The 24,073-nt window shown below is 43.5% G+C and overlaps 1 protein-coding gene across 1 annotated transcript in view; it reads right to left on the bottom strand.

The window, feature by feature from the left end:
- Positions 1-23,282, bottom strand: part of ARPC2 (actin related protein 2/3 complex subunit 2) — a 28,185-nt gene extending 4,903 nt beyond the window's left edge. Inside the window, exons 1-8 of the mRNA XM_084891987.1 lie at positions 23,138-23,282; positions 22,862-22,943; positions 15,684-15,718; positions 14,103-14,215; positions 10,305-10,350; positions 7,217-7,403; positions 6,464-6,557; positions 285-411 (exon numbers count right to left, since the gene is read on the bottom strand). Coding sequence (XP_084748113.1) covers positions 285-411; positions 6,464-6,557; positions 7,217-7,403; positions 10,305-10,350; positions 14,103-14,215; positions 15,684-15,718; positions 22,862-22,935 — 676 coding nt within the window. The 5' untranslated portion in view covers positions 22,936-22,943; positions 23,138-23,282. The remainder of the gene's footprint in view (positions 1-284; positions 412-6,463; positions 6,558-7,216; positions 7,404-10,304; positions 10,351-14,102; positions 14,216-15,683; positions 15,719-22,861; positions 22,944-23,137) is intronic.
- Positions 23,283-24,073: the final 791 nt, after the last annotated feature.

Genomic DNA, 24,073 nt, shown 5'->3' with positions numbered 1-24,073 from the left:
AATTCCAAGAAACACCAAATGACAGAATTCCCACCAGCTGCTCAGCAATGCTTTACTCCCAATACCTGACACCAGAGGCTACCCCTCCCCTAGGATTTAAAACAAGAAAAGGAGAGAGGACTACTGCACATGACCTAGAACTAGTGTCTTGTGACACCCCCTTACAGCCATGGTATGCCTACTTTGGTCCTCCCTCTAACATGTAACAAAGGTCTGTCCAGGGCGGGCGGTCTGCAGTCTGAACGCACCACAGGCACACAGACACGGGGACGTCACCCGCTTACCGAAGGTGATGTAGCCGATGTTGTCGCCCACCGCAGCATCGGTGTCCTTCAGCTCCAGAGGAGGCTCCCTGTGGCTGAAGAGGACCTGCGGGGCCGTGTGGCTGGCTCTGCGGCCTTCTTTGAACTCCTGCAGGACAAAGCAAAGAGAGTCTGGTGTAAGATAAATAGGGTTTTGCCCTGTGGGGTGTCTTCAGGTCTCTGGACCAGTAGGTGACTAAAACTCAACTATACCGCATGTGAAATGTTACAAGTGCTGGTGCTAACAACACATTTCAGATTCAAAAAGTAGAAATCAGAATGTACTTATGTTCAATATTCAAAATGTGACGAAAAGCATTGTTAATCTTCCCTTCCTCTTGTTTTAGAATGTCATAGGTGATAAAATCATATCTGAGATTGAACAGATGGCAAATTGCAAAGCACTGGGAGAACCAGATTAAATTTAAGGGCTACTACTTAATAGTTTTGTTGATTCAATGTGAAGGAGGCGATATTTTTCATGGAAATCTTTAACATTTCTGGATGGATGGAGCCCGAGCTTAAACTTGGTTAAGACTTCAAGAGGAAGTCTCCACTACTTTCATCTTTGCACATAAGTCCTGATGAGCAGACATTTTTTATCCTCCCCCTCCCCCTCCCCCTCAGCTCCACGCCTTTCAGTCTCATGAATACCACATTTTCTCTGGGCTCTGGGTGTTAACACAAGTGTTGCTTCACAGAAATATCTTAGATCCTGTTACTATTTAGAATTCATCACTGAGAACTTTAGACAAAATTTAAGCTCTTCATGGGGCAGAAGACATCGCAGTTAAAGAAGCTGAGTTTTCTTAGTGTTCACTGAGACAAGGAGACCGTGTGACATGAGAAATAAAAACCTAATGTTTAATTTTGGCTTTGAATGGCCTGGACTAAATAAACAGCCACCATGCTGCATAAGCGTTCATCACCTTTAACAAGATGAGCCCACCCATCCTTATCAAACTACAGCCAAATGACTGAGGATAAGACAATCAGCGACACCATCCCTGTTCAAACCTCCAAGTCTCAAGATTTCCAATCCATACATTCCTGCCCAAACAGATAGCAATACGAGGCATCCCTGTCTCAACCCAGATCCGTAAGAACGGAACTAGATTTTCTAGCAATGCCAGTAAGACCAGATGATCCAAAGTCACTGAGTGACGGCAGAACGATGGAACCAATCCTTAACCAAGACCTGAGTTTTATGAGCACTAAAAGCATGTTGAAACAGCCACTCTTCTACTACGCTCACATGTGACCTCTATAATGCCATCTCCAGCAGCCTGGGGCAGCCGGCTGCTCTCTCCCATGGCTTTTCTGCAAACCTGTGCTGACACTGCACTATTTACTAATGCAGCTGGCTTCCCTACCAGGTTGTGAGTTCCTCAAGCAAGGATTCTGCTTTATCCCTCTAGCTCTTCCTCCTTTGTCCTTCAAAGAGGCTGCCTAGCACATGGATTGCTGAATGAAAGAGAGCACTTCTACCCTAGCTGACTCACATTCTACAGGAGGAACAGAAACCAAGTTTCCATTTGGAGGTAAGAATCACACACAAGGATCAGGAAGCCCCCAGCAAAACTAACGGGTAAAGGAAGGATAACACTGGAGGAGTTCTAATGTCTACTCCGGGTCTCAGCTGGTGGAAAACAAATCAACATAATTGAATTTTGTTCTCCAAAAGAAAACTATTCGGAGAGGCTCAGAAGGAGTTAAGATCATTCAAAATGGAAATTCCTAAAGCAAAACTCCAGAGATTGTTTTCTCTAGAAAACACCTTTCATTAGGCAAAGGGACTGGGAGATTTTCTAACTTCTATTGGTTTTATCTTCAGCCTCAGGGGAGAAAACAAAGCAGATAATAACCATCTGCCAGCATTTTCTTGTGTTTAGTAAGTTTCTCGAAGGCTCCAATTCACTTATAAACGTGGCATTCACATCCAGATGGTGTATTTATAAATCTGAGGCGACATTACTATTTCATTAGTTCTGCATATAGAAAATGATACATTTAAGACTTACCTTTTTAGAAATGTCATGTCTTTCTCTTTGGTTCTCTCTCTTAACACTTAAAAATCAACCCACCCACCACCCAAATAGTTTCTTTCCTTAGTGTCTTTGTTACATATGTATCAGCACTACTACTCTTTTTTCTCCCTCCAGGTAAGAGGTCCTGAGCATCACAATACTCTTTTTCTTTTCTATCTCAGCACAATTTATTACAGAAGTTCAGAATAAATCCAAGTATCTTCAGAAATTTGGTATATGGCCGAAACCGGTTTGGCTCAGTGGATAGAACGTCGGCCTGCAGACTGAAGGGTCCCGGGTTCGATTCCAGTCAAGGGCATGTACCTTGGTTGCAGGCACATCCCCAGTAGGGGGTGTGCAAGAGGCAGCTGATCGATGACTCTCTCTCATCGAAGTTTCTAACTCTCTATCCCTCTCTCTTCCTCTCTGTAAAAAAATCAGTAATATATATATATATATATATATATATATATGTATGTATATATAAAAGAATTTTGGTATATGATACAGGTAGCACCTTGAATCAGTAGTATGAACATGGGCTTTTAAATTACTGCTATTGGGACCAGTGGGTAGCCATGGATGGCTGGATGGGCCCATCTTTTATGTTACAGACCAGGAGAAACTCCAAACAGATCATAAAAAGATTTATGTGTAAAATGAAACTAAAAATTCTAGAAAAATAAAACAGGTCAATTTCTTTTTTTCTTTAAATACATTTCAGAGAAGAAGGAAGAGGGAGAGATAGAAACATTAACTATGAGAGACAGTCATCGATCAGCTGCCTCCTACATGCTTCCTATTGGAGATCAAACATGAAACCCAGGTATGTGCCCTGACCTGGAATTGAACCATGACCTCCTGGCTCACAGGCTCAACCACTGAGCCATGCCGGCCGGGCGAGGTCAATTTCTTTATAATCTTGAAGTAGAAAAGGAATTTCTATGACTCAAAATCAAGAAAGCCATAAAGGACAAGATTGATCAATTTAATTATGTGTAAATAAACTACTTCTGCATGGCGGAATAAAAATACCACAAAATCTAATGACAAACTGGAGGGGGAAATTGCAATTCCTATCACAGACAAATGGTTAATCTCCCTATTATATAAAGAAATAGAGATCAATAATCCAACTGAAAAATGGGTAAAGAACATAAAAAGAGACCTCACAAGAAAAGAAAAACAAAAACCTTAAAAATAAGAAAAGATGTTTTGACCTTGCTCATAATAGAACAGAGAGACCATTTAAAATCCATCAGATTGAAAGAAATCCAAAAGTCTGACAACACATTCTGGGAAAATGGGCATGCTAAAACGGATGGAAGAGAAAATGGTACACCTTCTGTGGAGGAGAGCTTGGCAATATCTACCAAAATCACTGACTTTGACCTAGCTGGTTTGGTTCAATGGATAGAGCGTTGGCCCAAGGACTGAAGGGTCCCAGGTGTGATTCTGGTCAAGGTCATGTACCTCAGTTGCATGCCTGATTCCTGGCCCTATTCAGGGCCCTGTGTGGGAGACAATCAATTGATGTTTTAATCTCTGTCTCTTCCTCTCCCTTCTACTCTCTCTAAAAATCAATGGAAAAAGTATCCTCCAATGAGGATCAACAAAACAAACAAAAAAATTCACTTTGACTCTGTTCCCAGGTCAGGAAAATATCCTATAATTATTATATAACTAGAAGTCGAGTGCACAATCGTGCAGCCCCACCAGTCTTTGGTCGTTACAGCGTTAGGGTCACAGGCCTTTTATAAAATAGTTAAAAGCCTAATATGCAAATTGTCCCCTTGACTAGGAGTTTGACCACTTGCTATGACGTGTGCTGACTACCGGGGGTGGCACAGAACATGGAGGGCGTCAGCGATATGGTGCTGGCAATGGAGGCACAGCTGGCCCCAACAGGCCCTGTTGAGAGTGGGACCATGGTGGGATGGTGGAGCAGGTGAGCGGGCAGCACCAAGCCAAGGCGGTGTGAGCGGGGCTCCCAGGCACTGAGGGAGCCGGGCAGGGGTCCAATTACTCTGGCAGAGGGTGCGCTCGGGGGCCCAGAGATCAGCTGGGACCTGCCCATCCACACCAGATGCTTGTGCTTCGATCGCCAGCCAGGCCTACGGACTGCACTTGTGCACGAATTTCGTGCACCGGGCCTCTAGTAGATTAAATATATAATCACGCATATATATAGATAGCAAGGGTCCTCAAAATAACATCTTCACAAATATCTAAAGAAACAGATGGCTTGTGTCTTGTCCCTCAATATAGGGAACCCAATGGTTTCCATTTAACTTTTCTTAGTTACTGACTTTAAGATCTACATAATATGGAAAAATTCTAGTTTATCATACTCCAATCTCCAAAAGAGTTGTTTTTAATAGCTTCTCACAGAATAAGCATTGAAATAATGACACCTACCAGCCTTTCTCTTTGTGGGCATACATCAGCTTACAGGCCTACAAAGATAATGCACCAAATCCAGGCCCTGACCATGTGTGTGTACGGGAACTGGAAACTCCCTGTCTTTTCTACAGGCAGTAAGCATCCCTCAGAGTGTGTCTGCCAAAGGACAAAAGCAGGAATTGTGCTCTGACCAGGCTAGAAGTGCATGTTGGCATGGGAAAACCCAAAAGGCCCAAAGCAAGCAGACTAGTGACCACAAGGGACTTCAAACAGTGTCCCAGGTCACAACCTTCTGTGCCAGGCATCTGTTGGTCTTTCTCCTAGAAGTTTAAAATAACTAGGCACAAGAAAATGCGAAGATTATTATTTTTTTTTGGGCGGGGGGGGGGGGGGGGGGGGGGGAGAGAAACTAGCAAAGTCAGCCTAGGTTTCTATGGTCATTTCAAATAAGTGACCCCAGACTTTAAGTTTGGAGAGGGAGTGGGCAGATGGCTTCCGAGCACAGCCATTCCACATTCCCAGACACCAGATGAGCCTGCATGGTGCCAGGCCAGTCACTCACTGGAGATGCTGTCAGTGCAAAAATGCAGAGACTCTGTTTTCTCTTTTAGACAAGTTCTCTACCATATGTACTGTGAGGGAGGAATGTACATTCATACACAAAAAAGAATACACAACATTCTCCTAGGGAACAAATCTCCAGTACACTCTCCAAGATAAGGTCTGTTTAGAGTATAAAAAGAAGCTAAGATGTAGCCTGGAATAAAATGGAACAAGATTGGTAAAAACCAGCCAAATCTAAATATATACTTCATAGCTTTTAAAATTAGTTTGCTGGTCTGGATTTACCCCAATTTCTGAGCTACTGCATTTAATTATCATCAATTCTGCACAAAAATATATGAAACTCGTATCTGGAGGCTTACATTTTAGACCCAAGATATATATGTATGTATCTATGTACACACGCACACACACTCACACTCTCTCTCTAACATACATATAAAACATTACTCTCAAAGGCTAGAAGCATTAATATTCCAATTCTTCTGCATAGAGACTCCAAAATTAGAGTTTCTGATTCATTAGTCTAAACACAAAAAGCCATGACAGACGGATCAAATTGAGATCACTTTTGAAGATTTCCTAGCCACGTTGTAATCAAGTATCCTCACTATATTAAGCACAACTATCTTTCAATTCTACTTGGCAAAAAAAACCTGTCCCAGAATTCTTAAATCTCATCACCCTGCCAAGGAACAGAACAAAGTTTTTTGAAAATTTAACCACTATATTAGATTTTGAATGCCAAGCCATTTCAGCCTGAATAGTGCTTCATCATGAGCTCTTATGTCCCAGAGCCAGCAACTGGTTAGCAGATATCAGACTCAGAAACCTAGTGACAAAAGTCAATAGACCTTGCCAGAAATCTGATGAATACAAGAGGATAGAAGTGTGACCAAGCTTTAAATCAAAGACCCCCACAGGGGCAGGAAGGATGCTTAATATTTTAATCATATTGTTAAATATATTTAATATTCAAATCACCCTCCAATCCAGTCCTAGCAAGGCTAAAGCCACTAAGAAACATTCAGTGGTGGGGCTGTTGAATTAATCTTCAACAAGGTCCAACATCCACAGAACTGACCCTTTTCTGTGCCTGTGGTGGGTTTTGGTGCCAGGCTATAAACCACCATGCTATGGTTTTGCCCCAAGACGTCCGCTCCGTACCTGCATGAACACCTTTCCAATGACCACATCGTCGTCATCCTTAAACACTGTGCTGAAGACTACCGTGACTCTGTCCTTTTTAGACTCAACATACCTGAGGGGAACAAAACCCAGGAGTAAGTACAGAATCAGTACGGGGTTTTGTTAAGAACTTGATCTACAAGTAAATTAGGAGGGTAAAGTCATAAACTTCTTAATTCATGAAACAAGGTGTGCCCAGTGAGACTAAGTAGTTATGGCCAACAAAGTCCATATGATAAATGCACGGCTTGAGAGGGGCAGGAGAGGAAAATCACCGAAGTAGATGTTATTACCTTTGCCTATATGGCATGAAATGGAATCTCGAGTTAGTGATTCTCTGAACACCACTTTAAAAGTGTTATTTCTTTGCATACAATGAAACTCACAGCATATAGATGACCCAAGAGCTGCAATAACACAGAACCTATGGGCACCCTCTACCTCCTGATTATCCACCCGACTACATTACTGCAGGGACTCAGAAAGGTGGCACCTTACAGGAAAGTATTGGATTCTCTCTTCATCTTTCGCCAATGTTCAATACTGGAGACTAGGGAAGTAGCCTCCCTTTTGACCCCAAATCATACATCCTGGCTTAAAGAATTTATGAGAAAGACACTTTGGGGGAGGAGGGTTCATACAACAGAGGCTAAGGTCTGACCTAGCTGTATGTCTTTTGATAAGTGTGTGCGACAGCCACAGGCTGGCTTCAGGACCACATTCTATACTCACATGGTCTCATCATCCCTATAATGGATAACTGCCCTGTTCTCGCCTTCCTTGCCCTCTTCTTGGAACTGGAAGTATTTCTCAAAGACAGAGGCAAAACAATTTCGTTTCAACATGCCAGCCTGATGCACAATGGAATCCTTGGATGCAGGCAGATTTTCAAGGTCGTATAGCAAAGAGACATTGTATCCTGGAGGGGAAAAAACACCAGTATGATATTATTAAAAAAGACAAAAACTTTCCAACTTCTTATGACATTTTATTTTGTCTCAATGCTCATACTTTTAACCCCAGTAGAATGCTATCCATTCCCACCAACCTCATAGGACAAATGAGGTGAAATAAAACCTCAATTCTTGTAACATCACTGTATATAAACAGCTAATTAACAAATGCTATTCAAAAATATGAATCAGTATTGAAGATGACTGATTACAAATAAATGGGAAGACAATGTACTCTGGTAACTTTGATTAGAAATTTAGTGTTATATGCACAGTTGTGAAGGGGATTGAGTAAAAATTTTCTTGGAGATTCAATGTGCCAAGTGCCAACAAACTGGGCATCTTTTTTTTTTTTTTTTTAAATATATTTTATTGATTTTTCACAGAGAGGAAGAGATAGAGAGTTAGAAACATCGATGAGAGAGAAATACCGATCAGCTGCCTCCTGCACACCCCCCACTGAGGATGTGCCCGCAACCAAGGTACATGCCCCTGCCCGGAATCGAACCTGGGACCTTTCAGTCTGCAGGCCGACGCTCTATCCACTGAGCCAAACCGGTCCCGGCTTTTTTTAATTTTTAATATGCTTTTATTAAGTTTAGAGAGAGGGGATAGGAGAAGTATAGAGAGACACTTCTAGGTTCATGGGTCTATGCTCAACTACTGTGTCACACCGGCAGGGCACTGGGTATCTTTCTGATAATAAAATATACCTCCTTATGTACCATTGCAAGTCTTTGTGGAAGGAGGCAGGATATGGAAAAATCTAGGGGGAAAAAATCTCCAGTAGCTTTTATTTGTATACACTAAATTTTTCAAAATGTCTTAAAATATTTTACTTCATTTGGTCTCCATAGGAATACTTTGAAACAGGCAGGTCAGATGTTTATTCTCATTCCAGAAGGAAAAAGAGCTTCAAACAGGCACAGCGCCATGACAAATGCATCATGACAGAGAGGTAAAGGCAACTCTATTTGGAGCTAAACAGAACTGGAGACAAATCCTGGCCTTGCCACTTTTGTGACCTTAGACAGATTGCCTAACCTTTCCAATTCTTGCATTTGTTAAAAAAGGGGGTGGTGAGATGGAGGAGACTTAAAAGAAAAATGCAGTACAATATTTAAAGTGTCTGGAACATAGTGAATCATCGATAAATGAGGCAGAACAGGACTGAAATCCAAGGCTGCTGACCACTGCGCTACTCTGGCTCCTTACAGCATACTGAGGACAAATGCCAGCACACAAGGCTGGCATGCTTGACTATATAGTGAAATGATTAATATGTGTCCAAATGCCTATAGATAACAACTATCTGTGCATCACGGAGGATCATTACATATTCTAGGCAACTGATGGGAATACTTTTTTTTTTTTTTTTTTTAATATATTTTATTGATTTTTTACAGAGGGAAAGGGAGAGAGATAGAGAGCTAGAAACGTCGATGAGAGAGAAACATTGACCAGCTGCCTCTTACATACCCCCTACCGGGGATGTGCCCGCAACCAACGTACATGCCCCTGACCGGAATCGAACCTGGGACCTTTCAGTCCGCAGAGCCAAAACGGTTTCGGCTAATGGGAATACTTTTACCAGAACTGCAAAGGATTTCATATTGCTGAACATCTTGAACATTTAATTTTTCCCCAAGAACATTCCTCAGGTCTATGTTTTTTGTTGAGTCTATCCTCATTGAGAACATGAGCTATGTAAATCTCGGCTCTAGATAGTGCTTAGCACATTTTTGGCCCTCCAATATTAAATAATATCAAGCATTATTCCATTTTAGGGACCCAAAAACCAGTAAGCAAAAGAATACAAGATTAGATTAAAAAAAAAAAATTTAAAGTTGAGGTTTGCTAGCTTTAAGAAGCCAAATACAACAATTGCTGAAGTCAGACTTTAAGTAAGACTTCTAATGTGAGCCGAAACCGGTTTGGCTCAGTGGTAGAGCGTCGGTCTGCGGACTGAAAGGTCCCAGGTTCGATTCCGGTCAGGGGCATGTACATCGGTTGCGGGCATATCCTTGGTAGGGGGTGTGCAAGAGGCAGCTGGTCGATGTTTCTCTCTCATCGACGTTTCTAGCTCTCTATCTCTCTCCCTTCCTCTCTGTAAAAAATCAATAAAATATATTAAAAAAAAAAAAAAAAAAAGACTTCTGATGTGATTAAAAAACAAAACAAAAAACACAACATACTGAGGCCCTGACTGGTTTGGGTCAGTGGATAGAGCATCAGCCTGTAGACTAAAGGGTCCCAGGTTCGATTCCAGTCAAGAGCATGTACCTTGGTTGCAGGCACATCCCCAGTAGGTATGAAGAGGCAGCTGATTGATGATTCTAACTCTCTAATGATTTTTTCTAATGTTTCTAATTTTTTTTTTTTTACAGAGAAGGGAGAGGAATAGAGAGTTAGAAACATCAATGAGAATCATCGATCAGCTGACTCTTGCACACCCCCTACTGGGGATGTGCCCGCAACCAAGGTACATGCCCTTGACCAGAATCGAACCTGGGACCTTTCAGCCCTCAGGCCAACGCCTTATCCACTGAGCCAAATCGGTTTTGGCTCAAAAAGCATCTTAATCACCACAAAGGTGGCTCTCTGGTTAAACGATTAATAAGAAAGAGTCAATTAGACCCTTTAAGTAAATGTGAAAAAACATACACCAATACTTTTCACCACATTGTGTACCATTATTGAATAATACAAAGCCCCTTAAAAGCTATTTTTATGGAGACTTGAAGTATGAACTGGGGTCATACAGAAATATTTGCAAGATAATAAACAAAATCTGTTGGCTAAAAAAAGCATAGTACAAACAGGGCAGGTCTCTTTCAATGTCTCTCCGAATGTATATTACCACGTACCTGATTCTGGATTTACCAAGAAGCTCCCATACACTCTCTTTAGTAACTAGAAAATACAAAACAAATATGTTAATCCAAAGGTCATGATATTTCCATTACTTTTAAAGCACGTGTTTGCCAAGCTTCTCCTAAGCCAGCATTTTTCATTTCTATGGTAAACGATAGAAGAAAGCAGATTTATCTGAGATACCAAGCAAGTCACTCACAGAACTGAGATTAATCCAAAAAGTTAGCCTAGGACCTGATTTTCAATCAAGGCTCATCTTTTACTCTATTAGGACTTGGTCACAACCTCCAGATCACACACTGCACGTAAACATCTTTTTTTCAATGAGCAGAGGATGCATGCCAAGTGAGTATAAATAACGTTAGTTATCAACCCAGGTGAATGAGGAGATAAAATCACATTGTTGGGAACTGATTCCAATTAGTCTGCTCATTTTGCATGCTTTAAAATTATTTAGCTCATCACCAGCTTTTTAAAGGCAAGACAATGGATAACTGAATCTTAGCCAGTTATTTAAACTGGTGGGTCCACAGAAGATTGTATTCTCTAAAGGCGTTTTCCCCAAACCAATACTTACTGCTGGCTACTTTCCAGCTTTTTGAAGTAAATGATAAAACCTTTTCACATCTCCCTATTTTTCCTGTGCTAGTGTGACTGCTTCACCTGGTGGAAATTACCCTTAGGCTGCCATGGGTTAAGAAACAAACTTTTTATGTTGGAAGGAACAGTTCTGACTTATGTCACATGGGACACATTAAGCACTAAGAAGATGGTTATTTGCCCGGCTGGCGTGGCTCAGTGGTTGAGTGTTGACTTATGAACCAGGAGGTCATGATTCAATTTCAGGTCAGGGCACAGGCCCAGGTTGCAGGCTGGATACCCAGTGTGGGGTGTGCAGGAGGCAGCCGATTAACGGTTCTCTCTCATCACCGATGTTTCTATCTCTCTCTCCTTCGTCTTCCTCTCTAAAATCAATAAAGCACAAACTTCCGTTTTAATTATAGAAGTCACACCCGCATGTTTTAAAGAAGTGCATTAGCCGGAGAAAAGCTCTGCAGACACAGGCAGCAGCAGAGTGGAGCTCCATAGGGGCAGGCACTCTGTGCTGTTCACTGCTGTGGTCAGTTACATATACCCGCATATCAGGACAAGCAATAAACAGATGTGAGTGAATACCAATGTTTCCTTCTAATCTTATTTTCAATGTGCTCTCTGGATATTTTTTAAACAGCAGCAGACTATGTACTTTATGCCCCATTTGAGAAAATTATTGCATGGTGAGGTTCTTCGTGCTCCCATTCTTAGGTATTCTTTAATATTCCACATATCATTTAACCATTTTCCTTTAGCTGGAAGAAATTCTCAAACTGCAAAGCTTGGTTAATAGGGTGGACCTCAAAGCATGAGCCAGGGATCATATCAGTTTGTAAAAAGGCAAAAGATAAAGAATGCCACATATAGTTCCCATTTGGTGACCATATAGCCACTGTGAGATATCTTTCACAGAAGAGGAACTAAAGGGGAAAGGTTCAAGGTCATGATCTTCAGGTGTCTTATACGTATACCACTTCTTCTAAAGAATTTTTTTGGGAAAAAGTAACATGCACATCCTGTAAGAATCTTAATTAGCCCAATGCCCCTGAGCTACACTTCTGTACTATGTGCACTATTAGTATTTGGAGGAAGGGGAAATCAGATTTGGGAGAAACCACAGCCCCTAAGATTAGGTTTAATTCCAGGCTTACTAAGTTCTAAGATCTAAAAGGTTTTTAGAGCCAAATTTATATCACATTCAACTCCTCTGCTCACTCCCTTTGATCAAACCAGCCAATGTACCTGGTTTACTTCACTTGCACTTTTAACTATGATTCACTCTTCAATTTGTGCCCACTCTTCAACCTAACACTAGGAGATGGTACGGGTAACCTATCAATCATCCCCATCAAACCTTCCCACCATAGCGGCAGAGGCTTTATGCCTCGAAAAGGAGCCTGTGACAAAGTAACAAGCTTCCTGTGGTTATCTCACGCTGGTTACTGTTTAACCAACCCTGGAGCATTTACTGTGCCCTCTGCTCCAGCACTGTGAATGTTACTCATTCCACCCACCGGAGTGGGTGGGGTTGGTCCTTTGACCCTTGTGGTAGCTCTAAGAATAGCAATGTGTTCTGGCATTCTGTTGGAAGGAAAGCGCAGGCTGGAGAGAGATTTAAGAAATCTAGCTTAATTGACACTTCTTTCCTTTCTAAAGATTATTATTGCACCTCGATCTTTACAGAGAAAGGGCTGCCTAGGGAAAATCATTACACAATTTGGTTGGCTATTCAACTGTTCAATAATTATTTTCAGGTCGTTATTTTACAGTTAATCTAAGGAGGGCCACTTTAATAGCCACTTGTTTCTTCTTGCTCTCTATCTGGTAAAGAGAAGAATCAGCTACTATATTTAATATAATTCTTTATATCACTACATCTTCTTCCTGAAGCTTTTCTTTCCCAGGTAAAATAACTATGAATACAAACTCTCTAAACATTTATTCTTCTTTTGAACGTAAGAGGCAAATCAGAAAAGGTTTTGAATCTTCCCTTGAATTTATGGGGAAAATCAACTGCATATGAATAACTAAGGTAAGTGACTGCTTATGGCTCTTGGCATTGTTTGGTTAACATACAATTTTAATTTTTAAACCAAAGAATTGAGATTTCTATCATATTCCTTTGTAAATAGTCTTTTCATTATATAAATTTTAAATAATCAAAAGCTACCACTCTTAATCAGAAAGAACATAGAAATGGCTGTGTCTTCATTCACCAGGTTAAGGAGAACCTCGCTTGTTAAAACTGAAAGATATTTGAAAACTGATTCGGGAACTGAGTCATACTTCCTGCTTTGAGACCCAACCACAATGTGCGCACACTGGTGTAATAGCAGTTTCTTTCTTCCATAAATGGCTCTCCTCAGAGCAAATATAGTTCAACAGGAACCAAACCTGCTATTTTAACTACTGAAAGAAACCAGTGAATAAGGCATGGCCACTCAGAGTTTCACAACACATGGACATCTTTTCATATTTCCTCTAAAGCAGTCATAGAGAAGAAGAGGTACTTTAAGAGGCCAGCTCTAAAGAATATTAAATTTAAAAAATTTAAGGGAAGATTTGTGCCTAAATTTTCAGAATGAAAAATTATGATCATAAATTTCAAACAGGCCAGAATTAATACACCTGCTTGACACTGTTATAGAAATAGAAAGGAACCCATCTCATTCTCAAGATAGCCATTTTTGTATCAGTCAATGAAGAGTATTCTTTGCTGTATTTTTTTAAAACTAAAGCTGTTTTTGTTTTCAATGCTTAGGGAATATCCTTATTTCTCTAGAGGAAAAAGCAAACAAAAAAACCAAAACCCTGTTAGGTGAGCAAGCTATCCAGAGTGGCCAGTGCCAACAGGGGAAATTCAGTGCCATGGATCTTTTCTCTGGATGGCAAGTTGTCAACGAAAAGTGAGAAAACAGCCGAGACCGGTTTGGCTCAATGGATAGAGCGTCGGCTTGGGGACTGAAGGACCTGGGTTCGATTCCGGTCAAGGGCATGTACCTTGGTTGCGGGCATATCCCCAGTAGGGGGTGTGCAAGAGGCAGCTGATCGATGACTCTCTCTCATCGATGTTTCTAGCTTTCTATCTCTCTCCCTTCCTCTCTGTACAAAATCAATAAAATATATTAAAAAAAAAAAAAAAAAAAAAAAGAAAAGTGAGAAAACAAGAGTCCCAAGGAAAATGATGTGGAACTTACCTCATCAGCACCATGTGCCTGAAGTTCTTTGTAGAATTTCAAAGAAATACTGACCATCACTTTTGTTTTGTCTCCATTAGGATTTGAAATATGATAGAGGACCCCATCAAAATCTGTAAGTAAAGTAAATAAGATTGCTTAACTTGGGAATGAGGAATAATGTCTCAAACTACCTATCTGTGCAGGCCATAAGAAAGTCCCTCTTTTTAGAAGGCATATAAGTAAAATGACATTTATTTTAAATCCACGTGGGCAGTCAGCAGAAACACTGGGATAGAACTGTTCAGTACCTATTTCTTTGCTCTTTTCTAAAATTATAAAGCTATCGTTATCTTAATCATAGCTTGGTGTTGGAAAATTCTTTAATAAAACTTCTACTGTGATGTACTTTAAACAAGTATAGAACAGTATAACGAATCCCTATTCCCATTATATGACTTCAACAATTATCAACACATGGCCAATATTGTTTTATTTAGACACCCATCCCCTACTGGATTTGATTCTAACCCAAATCCCAGACATCACACCATAAATATTTTAGAATGTATTTCTAGAAAATAAATGGAAGACTTAAAAAAACCATAACCATAATACCACTATCATGCTTAAGATTTTAAAATAATTTCTTAATGTCAAATATCTAGTCAAATGTTCAAATGCTGTCTCAAAAAGTTTTTAATACTGTTTTCTTATTTGAATTCAGATCCAAACAAGGCCCACACACTGCATTTGGTTATCCCTTAAGTTTCTTCTAATCTACAGGCCTCCTTTCTCTTTGGCTTCTTCTTCCTGTAGGACAGAGAAGGTGCCCTACATAGATAGTTCCTGAAACTAGGTGTTGACTGCCATCTCTTTAGGAAGATCCAGCATTCCTAGCTAGGAGGGCAGGTGGACGGTGTCTACCGCCAAAGTCACAGCACTTCAGACTTCAGCTTCCAAGATCACTAGTCAAGTATCCTCATTTTATAGAGGGTGGCTATATAACTCAAAGTTCACAGAGCAAGAGAGTAGTATTATCGCTTAATTCTTTGCAGGGAATAGAAAACATAACATCTCTCTCTAACTTTTTGAATAGGTCTCTGCATTTTTGTGTTTCTCCACTACAAGTACTAGGCAAACTGAGATGATGGCTATTTGAAGATAACATCTTAATATTGCAAAATTATAAAACCTTATTTTGTACCACAAAATTAAACCCAAACTTCTAAGACATCAGCAGGTAATTTTATATAATTCATAAATTAATAAAATATGAATTTTATCTATAGCCTGGCTGGTGTGGCTCAATGGTTGAGTGCCTATGAACCAGGAGGCCACAGTTCGATTCCTGATCAGGGCTTGCTCCCCAGTAGGGGGTATGCAGGAGGCAGCCGATGAATGGTTTTCTCTCATCATTGATGTTACTATCTCTCTCTCTCCCTTTCCCTCCCTCTCTGAAATAAATAAAAATATTTTTAAAAATTGCCTTGACAATTTAAGGGATGGTGCTCCAAGTGTCAAGGCTTGTTTTAGGAACAAATTTGTTTTCTATTTTTTAATTGTGTCTTCTCTTTACAGAATTGAGATAAAGACACTTACCTGCAAATGTTACTTCTACTGCTTCTGGTTTGTTTCTGCAAAACAAAAGTTCTTTAGTTAAGATAACTGTATTGCTGCTTGCCTTCAAGGGGCCTTGCAAAGGCTCCTAAGCTTAATTTAAGACCAGACCACTCTGATTCAATCTTATGCTTATTGCTAATCTGAATGCACAATTCATTTTTTCATGCACCTGAACCTTTGGATTTACTTAAGGTGGAGGATAAAAAAAGGAAGCAGGACAGATGTAGCTTTTGTTTCCCAGCTAATGTGGAATCTCTCTTGTGGTTGGTGCTCAGAGCTGTTGTAGTTCAGCTCTGAATTGCTTAAGATCTTGACATACATGTTTGTATTTATGAACCACAAGATGCCATCTTTTGGTCAATGCCTCCCCGCAGGACAGTAGTGATGGAGGTAGTACATTCAGCAGGAAAACTGCTAAATAGAATATAGGATGCTTTTAATTTATTTAAAGTAACCAAACAGGAAGTTCTATTCCATTTCATAGCCAATATATGTCTTCCTACACATCTTTCCTTCTCCCTTTGTATCACCAAAGCACTCACGCTCTCCTCCACGCAACCACCTCTGACTGGGTCTAGCCCAGTTTTGTTTTGTAATCTCAGTGCTCTACTTCCACACAAAGGGTACACAAAACAACACTGTGAATCCACTGAGAACAGTCGACACTTGTTTTCCAACTGTAGCTTTTTCACCATCCATATTTTCAGGCAGATTATTATCCATACGTCTGTGTTTTCTGATCTACCCATTTATAAAAGGGAAGAACACAAGTGATCCTACCTACCTTAGGATAGAACTGCTAACGACAAAACAAGAGAACAGACACGAAAGAACCTATCACGGAAGGCAGACAGCCCAATACTTTCTGTGCGTTTACCAACTTAGCCTGGTTCATGGACTTCTATTTGATAAATGCTATTGAACTATTACCTAGAAAGCATGACATACATCCTAGCTATAAACAATAATAATCAATCAACCCCAGTGAAAAGCTACTTTATATGCTCTCCCCACTTCTCAAAGCCTGATGGAAGGAAACAAATGAAAACTGTTTACCAGCTGGCTACCACTAACACAAATGATTCTACTTTGTTTTATGGGCCAGGAGATAAGATAGACACATTTCCACATTTATTCTTGCCTAACTTGCTCAGGATTTCATGCTCCCTTACCTGTAAAAGGAACCAAGACTGAGTTGCCCTCCAGGGTTGCTGGGAAATAACGGAATATATAATGTGGTTTATGACTCGACTATTTAAAAGAGCTGCTGCAGAGGCTCAACAATACCTTTCAAGAAAATGGCTTCTATTGAGTATATAGAAAAATCAAAGCCATCCACATAGGAAAAACATGTTGGGAAAACATGTTGGTATCTCTAAGAACGGAAGCATCAGATGGGTATATGAAAAAGCAATGAATTCAGAATATGATGAAAAGAATAGATGAACATTTAAATTGCTTCTGATCTTTCATTTGAAACTGGAGCAAAGAACAAAGGCAAGGAATGGCCAACAACCATTCCTTATCGCTAGAAAAGAAGAGCAAAGAAGAAAGAAGTGCAGTTTAATTTGTGGTCCATTTGAGTGAGATGTTAAGAGGCTACACAAACAGGAGGAAGCACTGAAGCATATTTTCCTGGAGAAGGCTGGCTGGGCCAGAAAGGGTGGAGGGTTTATAAAAGTCGGCATTGCATCATGTAGTAAGTGGTGGTGGTTTTCTTTCTTTTTCTTTATTTCTTTTTTTTAAACCTTTAAGCTTTAACTCAGCCAATGAAGGACTGAGTTCCTCATTCTCCCACTTTATTAACAGACTGAGAAGAATCAACTAGAAATAAATCACCTTAGGGTTCCAAAGAAACGTTTTGACTCTGAAATTTTACATTTCTCTAGTCCGTAGAGTTCCCTGAGCATAGATACCTAGGAGAGAAGTCGCTAAGATCTGTTCTAAGTGGTTTCTGCCTGACTTGAGAATATTTGTCAAATCACTGCCATTAATATTTTATTTTACTATTTATGGCTGCACAAAAGGCTGCAGAGGGGAGACAGGCTGCAGAGAGCACTAGGCCAAAGGAGTCTGCCAGAGAAGTCACCTGGGACTTAGAGAGGTCCGAGAACACGCCAACAAGGAGACTGGACCGAGTGTGAAACACCCCATGATTAAGAGCTGTCTGAATCCCAAGACCAGGTGTTTGTTGCTTACTCCTGTGGCTTAAAAATGTCACGGAGCGGAGGGTGTAAGACTGGTCTGCATCCTGGTCCACTTAACCTTACCAGGCCAAATAGATAAACGGTTATTTCCGGTCCTACCATTTGCTAAAGTCTCATGTGGTGAGGGTGAGTCTGAGTTCCTCAGAGCTGAAGGTTCAATCAAGTTCCATCACCTACTGGCTGTGTACGCACAGGCAATGTTACTCCCATATCGGGAGTCTCAAGCTCCTTTTCTAGAAAATGGAGATTCGAACACCTACCTCAAAGGCTGTTGTGCGGGCTAACTGAGATGATATGGCACAGCAAAGTTTTGTAATCAGTGTCTTATCACTAAGTTATAGCTCTGCTGATAATGATCCTCACAGCCCTTAGGGCAGTCCAGTGGCAGGGTCTTGTGGCTAGATCATTTACCCAAGTGTACCAATCTATGTGTGACATACCATAAATAAGGTCAGGAATCACCAGTGCTGGGTGCACAATGCTTAGAATATATATCTACTCCCCTTAACTCTCAAGAGCAGTTTCTACTGTAAATGGGAACTGCTGTCAAAGTGCACATTGGAAGTCAAATGAAGCCATATTACAGCTTCTAGCAAAGGGCCCGGTTCACAGATGACCAATAAACTAGTTTTTCTTCTAGGTGATGTCAGAGACCAGACTTTGAACCCACAAGTGGGAAAGGTGTTGGAATTGTGGTAATTCCTAGAATCAGCAATGGGTCAGCAGTACAAGCCAGCTGAAGAAGTCCTCAGGGTTACTGACTAGACAGCACAAGACTCTAAAACATAGTATATTCATTCAGTTGGATTTCAAGAACTATCCTTAAAATTCTTTAGAAAAAAAAAAAAAAGTCTTCTATTGTTTTTCTAAGAAAGCTTCTAGAATGGCCCTAATCGGTCAATAAAAATACAACCACCTGGCAACTGTAATATCCAATCCTCTTTTTTCATTAAGGATTTTGGAGTTTTTCAAATATATCCAATTCCCTTTGGGCACTTAAGCCTCTTCTAGTTATCCTTTTCCATGAGTTGAATTAAAGGAATTATTCAACTCTGTTCACTATCTTACTATAAAGGTTTTTTAAACATTCTCCCTTAAGCCCTCTGCAAGGCTCCCATCATGTTTTCTGAGTAAAGCCTACAAAGATGGACATATTAGATAAGAGGTGGTTCTACTCTCCGCTGAAGCCATATCTCAAAATATGGAGAAGAGGGTCTAAAAGCCAATTCACACAACCTCAGAAAAGCAGTGAGCTCCTGAAGAAAGTAAGAACTGTGCTAGCTGGCTTTATCTACTTCAGGAAAACTTACCAAACGGACAATATGTATGTGAGGAAGCCCAGTGGGGGTGGGGAAAGGTGATTAAAAGGATAGACCTGCCCTGAAGGAGTCATCAGTTGGTGGAGTGTAGCTCTGCGGCTTCATGCCCAGAGCAGTCCCAAGGAGGCCAGAGGACAGGCGACAGTCAGTAACTCTAATGACCTCCAAAAAGACCAACCAGATCTTTCCAACAAATCAGCCACTACAATGTCCTAATTCCAAGTCCCTTCAAACCAGTTAATCTCTGAGGACATGTGCAGTAGAGCTGGGAATGAGAACAAGGTATCAGCAAGACTTAATTTATCCCTTTCTTTTTCAAGTATCTCTTCCCACAGCCCTCACCCACACCAACTGGCAATGCTTGCTTACTGAGATTCACTCCCCCTCAGAGCCACAGCGCCCACAATATGCACAGCTGTGGCAAGGAGCCAGAATGCTCTTAAAATCAACAGCAATTTGCATCTGACAGCATTTTCTCAATCTTGGACTCCAGACTCTAGCTAAATTGACAGCCTAGCTTCTGAGGCTGAAAGAGTTCTTGGTGTGTACAGAGTAGCAAGAGAATTTAATTAACTTGACAGATTACTTCTGTTTCAATTGGGGGGTCTGGGTAAGAATTCCTAACGCTGGTGACAAGACCTGCACATGAGGCTATTTGCAGTATAGCTTTTTAATCAGTCACTTTCTCTTAGTTTGTAGGCTATTGGGAAGACACCTTACCAATAATCATCATTTGTGAGGATATATGAATCATCCCAATAAGCCATTTTCCCAGGAGTGTGGTAGGGAAACATAAAAAGCAATTTGCTTGGGATGAATCTTAGGCTTTGTAGGAACTGCCTCCAAATTAAAATGTTATCATGACCAAATGTATTCTTAAACAGTTTAGATGACAGGACTGCTTTAACCGATGGGTGACTACTGACCGAAAGGGAATTTAGCCTTTCAGTAGGATGTCACAGGCAAGAAGACCCAATGATGTGAAGTGCATCATTTAAAAAAAGACCAACTTCAAAAGGAAAGTTCCTGCCAGTGTTCTGAATGACATGCCACGAACTGTTTTAAGACTATCTCATGCTTACATTTTCAGTAGCTGGAAGAGTGCTTGCTGTCCGTTAGAATATTCTGTGAGAATGGAGATGTTACACATCTGTGCTGTTCAAATACCACAGCTTCTAGCCACATGGGCACACTAAGCACTAGAACTGTGACCAGTGTGAGGAACTTAGCTCTATTTCACTTTAATTCTTATTTAAACTTAACGCGCCACACACCACTACTGGCTGCCATAGAGGATTATACAGAGCTGGAAGATTCACTCTGGAGAGGGTGGATCTGAACTACAGCTCCCCAAATGCTCCGAGAGGAGGAAAGTAGGGTGGAGCCGACCTCTCCGGCAGGTTCCCACACAGGCAGAGCCTTTCAAAACGCCAGGGTTTCTCCTCCGAGCTACTTACCTTTCCTTAATTTATTTCTCTGATCTTCAACCCAACACATCTCACCCCTCAGCTGACTTGGCCAATGGGCTCTCAGAAAGGCCCCCTTTTTCCGTCCTGCTGGTGCTGAGCACTGGGGGGACCCAAACCTGTTTGTGATTTATCGCACTAGTTAGCCTTTGCTGGAGGTTTTACCCTCGGCCTGTGCCTTCATAAATACTTCACTGCTTCACTGCTGCCTCACCTTACCTGTATGCCGGAAATTCACAGTAGGGTGTTACATGTGCAATCCCAGGAAAGTCCTACTTCCTAACCTGGATATCATGGTCTCTTTTCAAAGAGCTTTTCAGCAGAATGTTTGAGCCCACTTACGTAAAGTCACGTCTCGAAGGGAAGACGGGCCAGAATAAAAGCCAAACCTTGATGCCCTGCCCAACACTGCTGCAACATACACTTTGTAAGAAATGCCCTAAAGTCATAACTTATGTCTTCCAGACGCGAGTGACTACTTTAAGTCCTCTAAAATGGTTAGCTGGTCCTTTTAAGAGTAATTTTCTAAAAAGAATAGAGCTGACGTTCTGAATACGGGGCTATATTTTGGAACCACAAGTTATTAGTACACAAATAGATATGAACAGACTCCCACGGCCCAAGGCATGCTCCTGCTTGAAAACGCACTAGCTTATAACCACCGAGGCCTCATTTCTCGACTCGTCTCGACTTGAGAATGCACTCAGGATCAGCTGTGAAAATGCAGAAGTTAATGAACTTCCTCTTGTGTGCGGCACTGCTCTAAAAGTAGAGAGCAATTGCCCAAAATAAGTCTGAGCTGATTCGCTTCAACATTTAAAATGTGAAGGAACTGGTAAGTGGAGGCTTAAGACAAGGAGCCAGTTAGCCTAACATATAAGCAACTGCAGCCCCAGGCAGGAAGCAAAGCTGCCGTTCACTGTATCAATTACTCCAAGGAAAGCTGTTATTTGTCTTACAGATCAAAACCGGCGGCCTTATAAAAGGTATGAGACATTGGTGGTGGTGGTGGGGCAATGAGGATAAGGACACATATGTAATACCTTAATCAATAAAGAAAAAGATATAGGAAACACCATATAGGAGACACAGTGGATCAGAAGTACCTTTCTTTTAACGCCTCCAAGCCACAGGTTCCTGTGACTACTTACAATGTCCCTCCCACCAATCCTCCCCAATCTATGGATCTCCAAGCACCAATGACTAGTTCCTCGCTCACCAGAAACCGTTTGCACTTATTTCCTCAACTGTGCGAGCAAGACGCGAAGCCCATCCTCCCAAATGGGGAAACGGGCACAGGGACTAGCCGCAGGGCACCAACGAGAGCTAAAATCCCCTGTCTCGTGTTTCAAAAGCAGGCACTCCGGGGGAGGAGGCTGTCTTCTACTGAGTCTTGCTGCCTCGGAAATTTGTGCGAAGGCCACGCTGAAGAAGGCCGATGGCAGAAAAGGTGATCTAAGACCTTTCTACACGCGACGCTTTCAAAGCGTGCACCTGGGCCGGAATGAGCACCGAAGAAATCACAGATCGGGGAGCTGGGAGAAGAGCGTAAAAGATAGCCAGATAAAGCCTGGTGGGCGGGGAACAGAGAATGGGAACCTCCGGGGAGAGATAAGGACGGGGTGCGGATGGGGAGACGGTTGCTCTGCTTGAGAAACAGGCCGTGTCTCTCAGGGCAGGGCTCGGGGAAGGGAAACCAGAGAGATGTCATTTTCCGGCGGCGAGACTGGGCCCGGGTCTGCTCAGCCTCCCCTCCGGCTCCCGCAGACAGGAGCGGGGCGGGGCGGGTGCGAGAGGGCGGAAAGCCCCGGGCCGCACCTCCTCCCCTCCGGCTCCGGGGACCCCGGAACACTCCTTCCAGCCCGATCCTCGCTCCTTCCAGGCTCTCCTCGGCGCCTCCTGACAATGCCGGGGCCACGGGGAGGAGAGGTCCGCTGCCTGCTGCCCGCACGCCCCACAGGTCCCGGCCCCCGGTCCCCCCGCTTCCGCATCCTCCGGAGCCGCGCCCGCACCTCCGCCCGCGCCTCCCACGCCCGCGCCGCCCGGCGGCCCCGCACCCGCGGCCCGTCTGCTCCGCGTCCCGGGGCCGGCGCCGGGGTCAGCGGGGGTCACGCTCCGGCTCCCCGCCCGCCGCCCTCCGCCCTCAGCCCCCGGCGCGCGCTCACCCGGCGGCCGCGTTCTCGAACTTGAGCGCGAGCGTCTCCTCGATGATGCGGTTGTTCACCTCCAGCAGGATCATGGCGGCGGCTGCCCGGGCAGGGAGGGAGAGCGAGGCCGGTGAGGATGGCGCGGAGGGACGGCCGGCCGGGGAGGGAGCGGCCCGCCGCCGCTGAGGAGGGTGTGGGCGGTGGGAGGAAGGGGAGAGGGATGGGGCAGGGGCAGGGGAGAGGCTCGCCCTGACCGTGGAGACGCCCGCCCGCCCGCCCGCCCGCCGCACCGACCTGGCCCCCGAAGCCTGAACCCGCCTGCCGAGCCGCCGCCGCCACCGCCGCCGCTGCCGCCTCACCCACAGGACCGGTCCCCGCCCAGCCCCGGCTCCAGCCGGCCACTTCCGCTCTCACACCCACTTCCGCTCGCCGCCCGGATGCGCGGCCCCGCGGCGCCATTTCCGCTTGGACCTCTCGTGCGCGCGCAGGTGCGCAGGCGCGTGGGGCGGGCGGCGGAGGGCAGGGCCTCCCGCTTCCGGCAGGCGGTCCGCCCCGCCCCGGGGGCTCCTCTCCCCGGGTCCCAGGCCTCCTCACCGTCCGCCCCGCCCCGGGGAACTCCTCTCTCCCGGGTCCGAGGCCTTCTCTCCGCCCGCCCCGCCCTCCCGCTGGCCGGTCCGGAGGTCCCGCTCCATCCCCCGGCCCTGTCACTTCACAGAACCCGCAGGTAGCTCGGCCGGGTCACCCCCCAGCCGGCTGGGCGCCCAGCCCGTTCTCTGTCCACGGGCTCCGTCCCCAGGCCGCACAGGCCGCCCAGGGGCACACGTTCCCCCAGCGCCGCTCAGGGGGCTCCCGCCCGGTGCGGGGGGCGCAGCGGTGGAGAAGGCAAGGGCCTGCCGAGGCCGCTGTGGCGCAGTGGATAGAGCGTTGGCCTGCGGACTCAAGGGTCCCGGGTTCGATTCCGGTCAAGGGCATGTACCTTGGTTGCGGGCACATCCCTAGTGGGGGGTGTGCAGGAGGCAGCTGATCGATGATTCTCATCGATGTTTCTAACTCTCTATCCCTCTTTCTTCCTCTCTGTGAAAAATCAATAAAATATATTTTAAAAAATAGAGAGAAGGCAAGGGCTGCCCTAGTGGAGCTACAGTCTGGTAGAGCAAACAGACAATAACTCTCCACCATATAACCATAAACTGTGTAAAGGGCAACGAAGGAAAGGAATGCGGAGTCATC

The sequence above is a fragment of the Pipistrellus hanaki genome, assembly GCF_964339955.1.
Source record: "Pipistrellus hanaki genome assembly, chromosome: 8".
Classification (NCBI taxonomy): Eukaryota; Metazoa; Chordata; class Mammalia; order Chiroptera; family Vespertilionidae; genus Pipistrellus; species Pipistrellus hanaki.
The sequence above is the reverse complement of the archived record's forward strand: the minus strand, read 5'-3'. Positions and strand labels throughout refer to the sequence as shown.